Here is a 12,252-nt window from a genome sequence, read left to right as displayed (position 1 = left end):
CAAAAGATGCTGATGTCACTCAGAGATGCGCTCGTTTTAGGTACAGGGGCGTGCCGAGACGAGAACAGCTACAAACATCCACGAAACGAGTTCTCCAGACGCAAGCAACATACGTTTGATCACTGAATTTAACTAACAATCGACCCAAAGCGTTTCACAATAACAGAAATATAATTTAATTCGGGTTCTTACATTTTATTTTTATTTTAACTCGTGTAATACACTCACTGGCTACTTGAGTACACCCATTCAACTACAATTTTACATAAATATCAGCCAATCACATGGCAGATGCATTCGAGCGTAGACACCAGAGATGTCAATCTCATTTTATATCGTGGGCCACATCCAGCCCACTATGATCTAAACTGAATCACACCATCAGTGTAAAAACGTTTAACTACACATTTACGGTGCAAATTAGTTTTTCTATGCCAAAGTTTTTCATCTTTACTAACTGAAAAGAAAGAAATCTATCAGCACAGTTCTCGGGGTTTACATTATAAATGTGTAAAGTTACAGAAACATTTTGGTAGCTTGCTGTCCCGTATTTATGAAATAAATCTTTTTATGTTAATTCATATAAAATGTTTTTTTTTCTTGTGGACCCATTTTAAATGAAAATATTGCAAATACATTTCAGAAACTGCTGACTTACTGGGATTTTTCCAAGCAGTCATCTTTAGGGCTTACAGAGAGCCCAATCCAAGAAAGAACCTTTGGAATTTAGTGGAACAGGAGATTTGAATCACTGGATGTGCAGCCAACTCATCTGCAGCAACTGTGTGATGTTATCATGTCAATATGGTCCACAATGTCACCTCTAAAGGAATGTTTCCAGCACCTTGCTGAATCTATGCCACAAGTAATTAATGCACCTCTAAAGGCAAAAGGGGGTCCAACCCTGTATCAGTAAGGTGTCCCTAATATAGTGTCCAGTGTGTGAACATTTGAAAGTATAGTTTCATCTCTAAAATGAATTAAACCTTCGCACATCCAGGAGTATATAACTTGTTTATAAAAGACACAAGTTCCACCTTTAACTAGACGTGGAGCTTATTTACACAGACACTACATTATTAAATGTTGGTATGTTGTTTTCAAGGGGTACAGCAGTTCAAACAGGTTGAAATAAAAAGTAGTCATCTGCTTTGAAATTACACATATACATTATACTAGTAAAACCGCTTTTTTGAGAGTTGATAAAATTAATACCAAAGATAAGCAGTTCATCTCAATTCAGACTTTAATCCAGCCAAAATCTCTAAAACAATCCTTTTAAAAACTCCATCAAAAGGACAGAAAAAGGTGAAAAGTTTCCTTAGAATTGTAATTCATTTCATATTTTATTGAACATGGTTTAGGAAAAGTTTCCAGAACAAGCTCACACAAATATCTCAATAGCCAACATCAAAATCTGACCATTTAGTAATAAAATTCAGTCTGAATTCAGTCAGAGCACAGATTTCTGGAGCTTTGGACAGTTGTAGATGGGGACAGTCAGAAAAAAGGGAGGAAAAACACACTAGCTGGAACAAAGTGATGAAACTGGTGGAAACTGACAGAAAAAAAAATCTAGAAACATAAAGATGAAATGACAGAACCACACAATTCAAACGAACACAGAAACAGAAATGTTACATGTAATAAAAACAACAGAGGACACAAATCTGTAAACCTATTCTATAAAGAAGTGTTTTTAAATGGCTCGCAGAGCCTCGATGAAGATGACGGTGGCAGAAAACAAATAAAGACTGAAACTGAAAGCTAACTTGGTTGCTAAAGAGCTACATGTTGTAACACGGTGCCCTCGATTCAGAAAATGAAACTATGTTCATATGGAGTAAACAATGATAATGAAACACAAAAAACCCCAAAACAAAACTTTAAAAGTGCATCACTCTTTTTATATTCTTCATCAACACAACTACTTATGATAACAGTTATTTCACTATTTGGTGTATTCACACAGAAATCATTTTCTAGCGCTGTTTTTGTCGTCTTCGTTCGTAGAGTTTATTTTAAGTACACTTTAATATGACATTGATTAAAACTTTCTATCACCTGTACAGTCCACCACCTTGAGACAAACAACAGCAAAGACCGAGACAAAAGTCGGTTTGTGCAGCTTTAGTGTTCTTGCTCAACGCTACCCCCGCATTTCAATTTGTGCCTCTTGTAGGAGCAGAGGCACTGTTATTGCTATTTTTAAAAAAAAACAAAAAAGAAAATCTAAACTCACAGCACACAAATATTTGTAATCAAGATTAAAGCTATGCTCGCTAAGTCTGAAGTTAACCACAAAGGCCAAACCACTCGCTTCAAATGCCCTCAGTTTGCAAATCCTCGAGTTAGCAGTAAACTCCACGCAGCTCCGTGACAACTCAGCGCGCAGATCTGCTGATTTAAATTTAGTCACAAACTCACGTGGATGGCCTCGACATCTACTGTGAAACCAGGAGTGAAACTTTTAAAGCTAAATTAGAAAAATACATCTGAAATTTATCAGCTTTGAGAAGGGGGGCAGTTTTCCCCAATGCAAATGTCACAAACGCAAATGTCATAGCTGTTGTTTCAATTCTTGAGCAAAGCCCCCCCAAAAAGAGCATTTTCTGAGGTTAAGTGACTGTGACCATTGACCACAGACACAGACAACCTAAAAATGCATCTGCAACAGTAACTGCCACTTCAGTAGTACTCTACTACTCCTGTAGTATGAAATGAACGATGTATGAAGCCATATTCAGGTTTTATATGCGGGACAGCACAGTTATAATAAATACTTCTGGATCTTTGCTGTGTATTTACAGGGCGTAGGAGGAGTATTAGAATGGGGGAAAATAAGACAGTTCAAACCATTTTTAAAAAGTCTTAGTATATAACTATATTATACCTCCATAGTTGTTGTTTCAGGGGTTGAAGCAGCACCACAAATCACTATAAATTCAAAGGCAAACTCTGCATTAGAGGCCGACTGATATATCGGCTATCTGCCAATTTGTCAGTATTGGCATTTAGAATGACCTATAAATGAGAATGAAATGCAGAACACAGAAACACAAGGAATATTCTGATTGTTGATGTTACGCTTTGTCCACTTCCCTGTTGGCTACACTGTGTTTGAAACACAACCAGCTGCTCTGAGCAGAGCGTAAACCAGTAGATAAATAAATACATGTAACAAATGTTAAGAAAATGTGTTTATGTGCCCAAAAAGAAAATTAAAAGGTCACTGTGTCAAATTTAGGCCAGTATATCAGTCTTAGAAATCCTACATCAGTCTGGCTCTGTATCTCTGTATCGAAAGTACGTTCATTTATCTCCAAAATGCCAAAAGCTAAACTTGTGGCCTGAAAATGGTAATGTGGATATTACTGTGGGAATTATAAAAGGATGTGATTTAACTTTAACTTGCTGTGGTTTTGTGCTGAGGAGGCTTTGGAGTATTTGGAAAACAAACAGGAATGTTGCAGAAAAACATACATTAATCATGTTAGGTAGTACCTCAACCTATCAGAGCAAGCCTTTCATATCGAAAGGTACCATCTGGGTCAATAACCCTTCCAACAATAGCTCATCCAAAGAAACTGCAGAATGACATTTTCAGAAAGAGCTGCTGCAAACTGCAACCTGAAGGCTGGATCAGAAAACCCTGGACTGGGAAGAAGCTGTGGACCAAAACCAAGCTAAACTTCAGGGTTTGAGAGGCAGTGAGAGGAACACCAAACAGCTGCAGGGTGACTACAATGCCACACAGGCAATCGTGTGTACTTGAACGCGAAGTCCAGCTGACCTTGATCCTGCTGAACGGAGGGGCTGAAGGAGGTTGGTCAGATGACGGGCTAGGCTGATGTCAAACTGGATTTCCTAATTAATGTGATAGGAAAAAGGGGTCCCTCTAACGATCGTGTCATTTGTACACCTCAGTGGGGAAATTGTTCAGCTGTGCTCAGAACACGTCAGGGCACATATCCCAGTTCCCTTGCTCCTTAGCTTCCCAGTAACCCCCCTTGTAGATGTGCAACGTTTCTCCGGACACAGGATCATCTATCTTCTCAAACCACAATGCTTGGTAGGTGTCTGGATGGGCACCTATTGAAAAAGAAAAGAACGTTCCAATTTAGAAGCTACAGTAAAGGTTAACCCCCCACTCAGCCAGGATTACATATCATGCTTAAATTAAGCTGATATGCATTCAGAGTTCTGCCCATGAGAAACAAATAAATGTTACCATTACCTTGATCTTCAGATGCATCTTATACAAACAAAATGCAGGGGGCTCTTTCTGTATAATCACTTGGAGACGACCAGGCTCACAAATAACACATTAGCTGCTTCAGAGTCAGAGGAAGCTGGTCAATCACAGACAAACTGCCACTCTACAATGTTATGAGGCCTCTACAGCTGTATACAGCCACTCTAAGAGGATCTAAGAGATGGGACAACAGTCTAAATGAATGTTACTTGCTTTTGGCTGGAGCTCCATAAGGGCCTTCCCTGCCTTCCACTAAGAGAGCAAATTGTAAAGAGGAAAATGGTGGAAGTTGGATGTTTTTCTGGTCATTAGGATTCAACTACATTACTAGAAAATGTGATATACTGGTGCTATGCATTAAATCATGATCAGAATACTTGCTTATATAAGGGAAGAGTGACGGTCCATAAGGGGCTATTAAAAAAAAAAGAAAAACAAAAAAAGGATGACTCTTCTTTGGAAGTTGAGACACAACAGAACTGCTGTGATTTGAAAATGACAGTGAGTGAAAACGAAAGGGACTACTTGCATGCAACAGGTGTATGAGGGGGGGAATCCTCAGTGTCAGCTGAGCAAAACCCAGCACAAACATAAAGACACATCCAAAATCCACATAAAAAAAAAAAGATTTCTTCAAATTTTAAAAGTGCCATGTGTCGCATCTAAGGCATTATTTTCTGCTCAAAAATTTAACAAAAGCCCAACAGACTAATTGTAACAAAGAAATAAGTTGATTTGTGTAATGAACTGATTGTGCTTTAAGAACTGATGGGTCATTTAGATTTGACCTGATTAGGTGGTTCTATAGAGGGTTAGATTATAGATCTTCTCTTTGCTGGTCTAAAATGTTAAAGAAAATGATATCCACACACACATGAGTTAACAATGAGTGAAAATCTCTTTACACTTATAGTTTTGTTCATTATAACCAGGAACTGAAAATCACTGGAACATCCAAAATGACACATACGAGCTGTGAAGTCACCGATAGCAGCTAACGCGCCCGGCAACCACCCCGTGGACATAAACGGTACTTGCTCAGTAAAAAAGCCACACAAAGCACCTTTAAAAGTACACTTTGTATAAAACTGTAAAATGATACTTGCTTTCATCAGAAATCTCACTTGAAGCAGGAGCAGGCTCTTTTGCATCAGCTAAATGAAACAGAAAGGAACAGGGGAGGGGGGGAGACATATAAATATAAATGAGCTGTTATTAAGAGAGGAGGATGCTGAGCACCTTAATACTGAACGCACAAACATTTCGTGTGTGCACTTTTGATTTTGCGGTCTGAAGTTCACACCAAAGGTGAGAAGAGACTAAGCTGAGTACTTGCTTTTCAAAGGCGAGTCATTGATCGAAGCCTCAGTGAGAGCTTAGCATTAAGAGAGGAGGGGGTGGAAAAGGAAAGACAAGAAACACCAAGACCGACAAAAATGGATAAAAGATGAATGGACACAACATCAGACAGAAATATAAGACAAATACAAACAAAACAAAACAAAAAAATCAAACCCATGCTAAACACAATCTCGCTCTCCGTCGTCCTACCTTCCTCAGGTGAGCTGGCTGCTTTCACAGCTTCTCTCTCTCTTTCTCGACGGGTGCTGCGTTGTTTTTCTTCTAGACGCTGTTTCTCTGCGTTGGCCTCGTCCCAGTGGCCTTCCTCCATTAACCGCTGGTCAGGTCGCCGCCGACTGTCTGTTGGCGCAACTCCCTCTTCGGGTTCATTGAGAGTCAAAGCCAAAGAGGAGAAGTAGTACATGTTCTCTGCTCCCTCCCTGCAAATTCAACAATATAAAAACATTAAAAGTAAAGAGCAGCAGTATTTACAACAGCTCCGCTCCAAATGTTTGAGAACACGTTCACACTTCTGAACATCGCCAGTCTTTAAGACTAAAAACACTTACGGTAACGGATTCTTTCTCCAGATTTCTTTGGCTTTGAGTGTCTGATAGACAGTCCTCTGTTTGCCTTCAGTGCCATTTTCACCTTTACTGCTCTGCATAATTTTGGAAAACTCCATTTTCTCATCCCACGTTCCTGACAGGACATAATGCGCTTTTCCATCCTTATCTGTTACTACTCCTGTTACCTAGGAGGAGACATTAATTAATTAATTAATTAATTAATTAAGATATAGATTGATTGCAGGCTGTAGAGGAAAGAAAATAATAAAACCATTGCCATTAAAGGCTTCCTATAAGTTTCCTGGGAAAATGATGGCTCATATGCAGAAGGAAAGATGAGGATGACTCAACAGAATCAACTTATGTACTAGTGGATGTAATATCATCATCTTGAAAGGAAAATACTGCCTGAGGAAACCTCACTCAAATGATCTTATTTAAACAAACACAAAAAAAGAAAAAGAAAAAAAAAGGAGCCCACCTTTCTCGGTACATCTCTGGAAAAATAACTGTAGGGAGCGAACTTGAGGTGGCAGCGATCTCCTGTCTTGTGGTTCACCACGTCTATCTCTCCCGACTGGCACAGGACAAAATAAAGAACGAAAATGTTCTGAGTGTTTTGTACTCTAGCAGATTGAAATCAAAACATCTAATGTTTTCATAATGTTTAAGCTAAAACATTTTGGCATTACCTGATCGATCCACAATTTCCCAACAATAATGTTGTGAACTGTTGTGGTCACTTTTTTCCAAGAATAGTGATTGTTGCTCTTTTCAAATATACACTGAATAGAACCTGGAGAGAGAACAGGGAATAATGTTGCAAGTGATGGAAACGTATCCCATATATCCCACGAACTAAAGTGAAAAAAATGAAATTCTACACTGAAATAGTGAATTACAGTAGTGTAAGACAGACAGTGTTCACTGGATAAAAACATGTGTTTTGTAGCAGGTGTATTTTTCTCGCATGCCGTGTCTTTGTTTGCAGCTATACAAACACGCACTCACCCAAAGGCATGATAGAGAGATATTTCCCTCTAAACTTGCTGGCTAGTGTTATCTCCTGTCTGAGGGTCCAGCCCTTTTCAGAGAAGGCGTGGTGGGCTGCGGCAGGTGGGTGGTGACTGACCTAAGAAGAGGTAACAAAGAGAGAGAAGAGTCAGGAAGCTTAACATATGGTCACTGTAATTATATAATGGCTTTGAGTGCATTAAGAAAACAAACATGACTTGGACAAAATACTACATGAGTAAATAAAGCATGTTTGCAATGGAAACAGGTAAAACCTGAATCAAAATGATTATAATTTGTGAAAAAACAATGCAATGTAGACCATTTCTGTGTTTTACAATGGTTTTTTTTTTTAAACTACCTGTTCACAAAGAGAGCGATAACCACACTCTCTGTGCCGATCGAGCTCAAAGGTTTCTCCGAGCAGAGGGTTGAAGGGCTTTCCTGTGCGGTGGACTGTGGTGGAGTAGGAAGACACTGTGAAGGCTGCCACATAACACATCTGCTCTAGAGAGCTATGAGACTTTGCAGCCTTATCAAGGAGTTCGTAGTACTCCAGGTCTTCAGACAGACGTTGCAACATTGACAGGGGCTCATTAAAATTCACCTAAAAATTCACAGAGAGACATCTCATCACTTCTGATTATTTTTAAATGGAAAAGTCACATTGACGCTGTTGTGTGCACAGATTTCTTACAGGCATTGGTATTTTTGAGAGCTCCTTTCCAATACAATTCTTCATGATGCTCCACAGATTGAGGTAATAGTTTGGTTTGTCCGGGATACGAGTTCGCCTTTGCCTAACTGGCTCCAGCTCCAGCGGCTGTGGAGACTCTGGGTTTGATGCCAAAGAAAGTTCATCAAACTGATGGAAGATAAAGAAAATATCGTCAGGAGTTAGGTGGCTTTGATATGGTAATGCAGTTAATACAAAAATAATTAGATATAAAAATTTAACGCACATTTACCGACTGATCATCCGTTCCAGTCTCACTGCTGATCCCACTGATGTTGCTGCCAGATCTCCTGTAGAAGAGGATAAAAGTCAAGTATAAAACAAAACACGTGTGGAGGGAAAAAAAAGTCTGACAATAGAAAATATCAGTTTGTACCTGTGATATTTGGGGTCAGCGGGGACAGTAATAAACTCTGCTGGCTCCTCCATAGCATCAAAGAACTCATTGTCATCATCCTCGTCACTGGCATCGGCTTTCCCTGAAACACCCCCTGAAATGAAGAAAGAGTTGGAAGACTGAATAACTTAACGGTTCAACAGACCTCAGCAGATCAGTAACGAAGGTGGCAGAGTAAGAATTTCTCTGCAATGAAAAGACTCTCACCTTTGTTTCCTAAGGCAGGATTACTGAATGAAGGGGGGAGAACTGTTGCTCCTCTGAAAGCTCTTTCTAGGTGGTTGTGCTGTTTGGCTAGCTGCTCCAGAGTCTCCTCCAGACGTATCCTCTGTTCTCTTTCAGTCTGTAAGGCCTTCTGCCAGCGCTTACTGTGGCTCTGAGCCATGGAAAGGAAGTCTCTACATGCCTAGAGGATCACGCAAAAAAATAGACATTATCAGTAACACAATCGGGGGGAGAGCTGTTTGCTCAACTTTTATTAACGCTTGATTGACTTACGTTGATCATGGCATTGGATGTGATTCGGAACAGCGTGGCTCTCTCTGTGACTTGTTTGACCTTTTCTCCCATGTCCACTGCGACACGAAGTCCTTCAAGTTCTGATAAAGACCTAAAATTGTGAAATAAAGATTTTAATTGGTAAGAGTAATTTAAAAAAGAAGAAGATTAGTTAATGGATAATAGTCTGTTAGTAAGTACTACCGTTGGAGAGCAGACCCATGCTTGACAATGAGATCATTGCAGGTGGCAAGATCCTCCACTTTGCTGTTAAGTGTGCGTAATGTAGACTGGATTTCTGTGTTACGGCACTCTCCACCCTGTCCTGAGTTTGGCGAGACTGCAGGGAAATCATCACCTGAGTCATCTGAGGAAGAAAACAGAGAGTGTCATTAGTCAACACAAACACAATAAGATTCGGTGAAAGAGTTTGCTTCTGGGTGCTTTGTAAGCTTTCTCTATGGAGTCCCCTGCATTGTCCTCTGGTAAGAGTCCCTCTTACCAGATTCCGCCTGCATTTGGACAGCCTTCGCCTTTGCAAGTTCCAAAGCAGTGATCCATCGCTGGCGCTCTACTTCGGAGCTGGCCTTCAGGTGATAGGTCTGTGCCCCTCCATTAGAAATCACAAAATTGCACGAATCTTCCACAGCAATATTGGCTGTGGCCAAGTTAATGGTGCCTCTGCATGTGTGACCCATCTCAGCCTGAGTCCTGAAGACAGAGACAACAACAGCAGTCAAATCTGCAGTTTGCAAATCACTTACATTTATAGATGTGCACTGCTCAGATGGCTTTGTGGTGTTATTGTGGTTCTGTTGCTTTCCTGTAAAAAGGCCTTTATTACAAGGCATACTTATAATAAAATTTTAATGCATGGATCCTCTTTAAGCTACACTTTTGCTATTTCTTTTTGAGCTTGAAATAGAGTAAATTCATTACAAATTATTATAGCTTCAGTATTCTCCATATAACTTACCTGTAGTAAGAGAGCAAGCCATTGCTGAGAACAAACCAGCGTCTTTGGTAACCTTTTATGTAGTTTGTCCATTTGAAGAGCCAACCCTTGTATGTGTCTCCAGGGGTCGGAGTAGGGGACTTTGGCTCTGACATCACAACAGCCTGTGCTTTCACTGAGTGATGTTACAGGCTGTGGAGAGAAAAACATTTACAGGTGCATTACTGTAAAGTTTGTATCATGCACATCACGTTTGATACATGATGTGCATGATACAAGCTCACTATAAAGACATCACACTTACAGTATATCAAGACACATTGTAACTACATCCTTAAGTTTTATAACATCTTATAACCATATAATTCATCAATCTTTGGCTATATAAGACACAATGCGTTATGGGTAACGGAAGCAGTTCAACCTGCGCCACTAAGATCGGCTGCAATCACTTATGTTTATGTTTACCGAGTCATCAAAATTAAACCTACATAGCCACGCTCGTCAAAGGTAAAAAAATATGACTCAACACTGGCACTAGCTCTGGCTACGTGAAACTTTTAGGCTTGTCGTGGCACCTTCCAGTGAAAACAAAACGAGCTGAGGGACGCTGACACGACTCCAATAACCTGCTTCACTACAGTTTTATCGCGTTTGAAGGAAACTAATAAACATCCAGAAAACACAGCTCAGCGCCGATAACAGTGAGCTCAACCGTTCCCTTGGTCTGGTAGGATTACATGGAAGTGTCAAATTAACAGCATGGACACTGATAGTCAACTTACCCCGAATACCACATCAAAGCTACTTAAAACTGTGCCCGCTGTCACTAAGCTTGCGGTTAGCTAAACAACAGGAAGCTTTGGAAAAGCTGACACGCCGCAGACGTTGACAATTATCGTTTTAAACCGTGCAGCCCTCTCACTATGCATCCATCCGATGCATAACTTAATGTAATATAGCTGCAAGACTCACCGATGGGCGGGCATATCGAGCTTGATGATGCGACGTTAGCTCGCTAGTTTTTGCTTCGCTAACCACTTTGCTACAGGTTGTGCAACAAAATAGGGTTCGACCAGCATCTAAACCGTGCGCTTTAGTTCCGCCAGTCAATCTAAACGCCTCTCGGCAGTTGATGTAAATGGTTGTACCCTGTGAAGATCCAGATATTCTTTTCTTTTTTTCAGTGTAATACAATCCATCAAGCCTTTATTTGTCACATGCAATGTTACACATACACGTTACCTGCAGTGAAAACGAGCACAGTAGAGTACAGTACTACAGTACCTTTTGAAATGACGACCTATTAACTATATTTACATTTTGAATCTTCAAAACGATTTTATTTCGACAATTTAACTTTACTTGTGATTTTTTTTATTCACAAATACAAATGGAAATTTTTCAAAGTTAATTGCGATCTAAATTGATGGAAAAACGACTCAAAGTTATTTGGTTAGACTCTATAGTTGAAAATTAACCAGCCCATAAATTATCTTCACTACTTAATAACTTAAAAAAAAAAACAAAAAAAAAAAAAAAACGGTTTGCTGACGTTTTTGATCATGAGAAAAAACTTTATTTATCCCTTATTTGAAAAATAATTTTATCACGTAATGCAAAAAATAATTACTATTATACTATAATTATCGTAGTGTATGAATGTCTGCATCTATGTATACTATCTTTGCTATTGTAGAATTCTCCCATACGTTTCAGTTCAGGGGTCTTTGTCTGTCTAATAATGTCTGTGATTCTGCAGAGGAGCTGGAGAACCAAAAAGAAGAAGACAAAAAAGAAAAAAGAAGCAGGCTATATCAGTGTAAAGAAAACATGCTTAATGTCCATACTCATTCTCATACTAATTTAAAGAAGGTATGGATATTTATAAATACCTTTACATCTGAATCAACTGGCTATGCCCCATTAGTATTGTTCTGGTTTACAGTGTAAATAAATATGAATGGTATTATGCATGTAAAAATAAGTTCATTTATCTGCTTTTCCTTTAAAAAAAAAATCCAAACTACATTGGTGTATGTATAGCATGACTTTCAGCCCAGTTTATAAGTGAACTTACAGATTATGTATTAACGTATAACTAAGAGTTTAGTCCTCCAGGTTGGAGCCTTTTTTGCATTCAGAACTACTTTAATTCTTTGTAGCATAGATTGAGCAAAGTGCTTAAAACATTCCTCAGAGTTTGGTCCATATTGACATGACAGCATCTTCATTGCTGCAGATTTGCCAGCTGCACATCCACTTTGTGAATCTCCTACTACACCACTATTCCAAAGATGTGGTCTTGCATCTAGATCACAGTAGATCAGCAGTTTCTGAAGTACTCATGCCAGCCCGTCTTGTACCAACACCAGTGCCACATTTGGCCACTGACATCACCCTTCATCCTTATTCTGGTGCTCATTTTCAAATTCAGGAAGTCATCTTAAGTATGTCTACACCATCTGATTGGTTTATTAGACATTT

At 39.4% G+C, this 12,252-nt stretch overlaps 1 protein-coding gene across 5 annotated transcripts; it reads right to left on the bottom strand.

Annotated features, from left to right (window-relative positions):
- Nucleotides 1-3,150: 3,150 nt before the first annotated feature.
- On the bottom strand, nucleotides 3,151-10,831 carry LOC102776500 (oxysterol-binding protein 1-like). Of its 5 annotated transcripts, XM_087841672.1 has the most exons (21): nucleotides 10,741-10,831; nucleotides 9,787-9,957; nucleotides 9,313-9,521; nucleotides 9,015-9,177; nucleotides 8,811-8,922; nucleotides 8,520-8,718; nucleotides 8,292-8,406; nucleotides 8,142-8,205; nucleotides 7,877-8,044; nucleotides 7,541-7,786; nucleotides 7,177-7,297; nucleotides 6,858-6,961; nucleotides 6,647-6,742; nucleotides 6,166-6,350; nucleotides 5,807-6,036; nucleotides 5,592-5,630; nucleotides 5,362-5,409; nucleotides 4,785-4,823; nucleotides 4,637-4,669; nucleotides 4,469-4,507; nucleotides 3,151-4,092 (listed from the first exon to the last, which is right to left on the bottom strand). In XM_087841672.1, the coding sequence occupies exons 2-21, from the start codon at nucleotides 9,918-9,920 to the stop codon at nucleotides 3,950-3,952; spliced, it is 2,487 nt and encodes an 828-aa protein (XP_087697798.1). In that variant the 5' UTR covers nucleotides 9,921-9,957; nucleotides 10,741-10,831; the 3' UTR covers nucleotides 3,151-3,949. The 5 variants fall into 5 exon arrangements, with proteins under 5 accessions (XP_087697798.1, XP_087697797.1, XP_006796158.1 ...); XM_087841671.1 differs by lacking the exons at nucleotides 4,469-4,507; nucleotides 4,637-4,669; nucleotides 4,785-4,823 and having other exon boundaries at nucleotides 3,152-4,092; XM_006796095.3 differs by lacking the exons at nucleotides 4,469-4,507; nucleotides 4,637-4,669; nucleotides 4,785-4,823; nucleotides 5,592-5,630 and having other exon boundaries at nucleotides 3,152-4,092.
- Between the last annotated feature and the right edge of the window lie 1,421 nt (nucleotides 10,832-12,252).

This window comes from Neolamprologus brichardi, chromosome 6 (genome assembly GCF_056152115.1).
Source record: "Neolamprologus brichardi isolate AB-2024 chromosome 6, ASM5615211v1, whole genome shotgun sequence".
Lineage (NCBI taxonomy): Eukaryota > Metazoa > Chordata > Actinopteri > Cichliformes > Cichlidae > Neolamprologus > Neolamprologus brichardi.
Note: the sequence above shows the minus strand (reverse complement) of the source record. Positions and strands in the feature narration are given on the sequence as shown.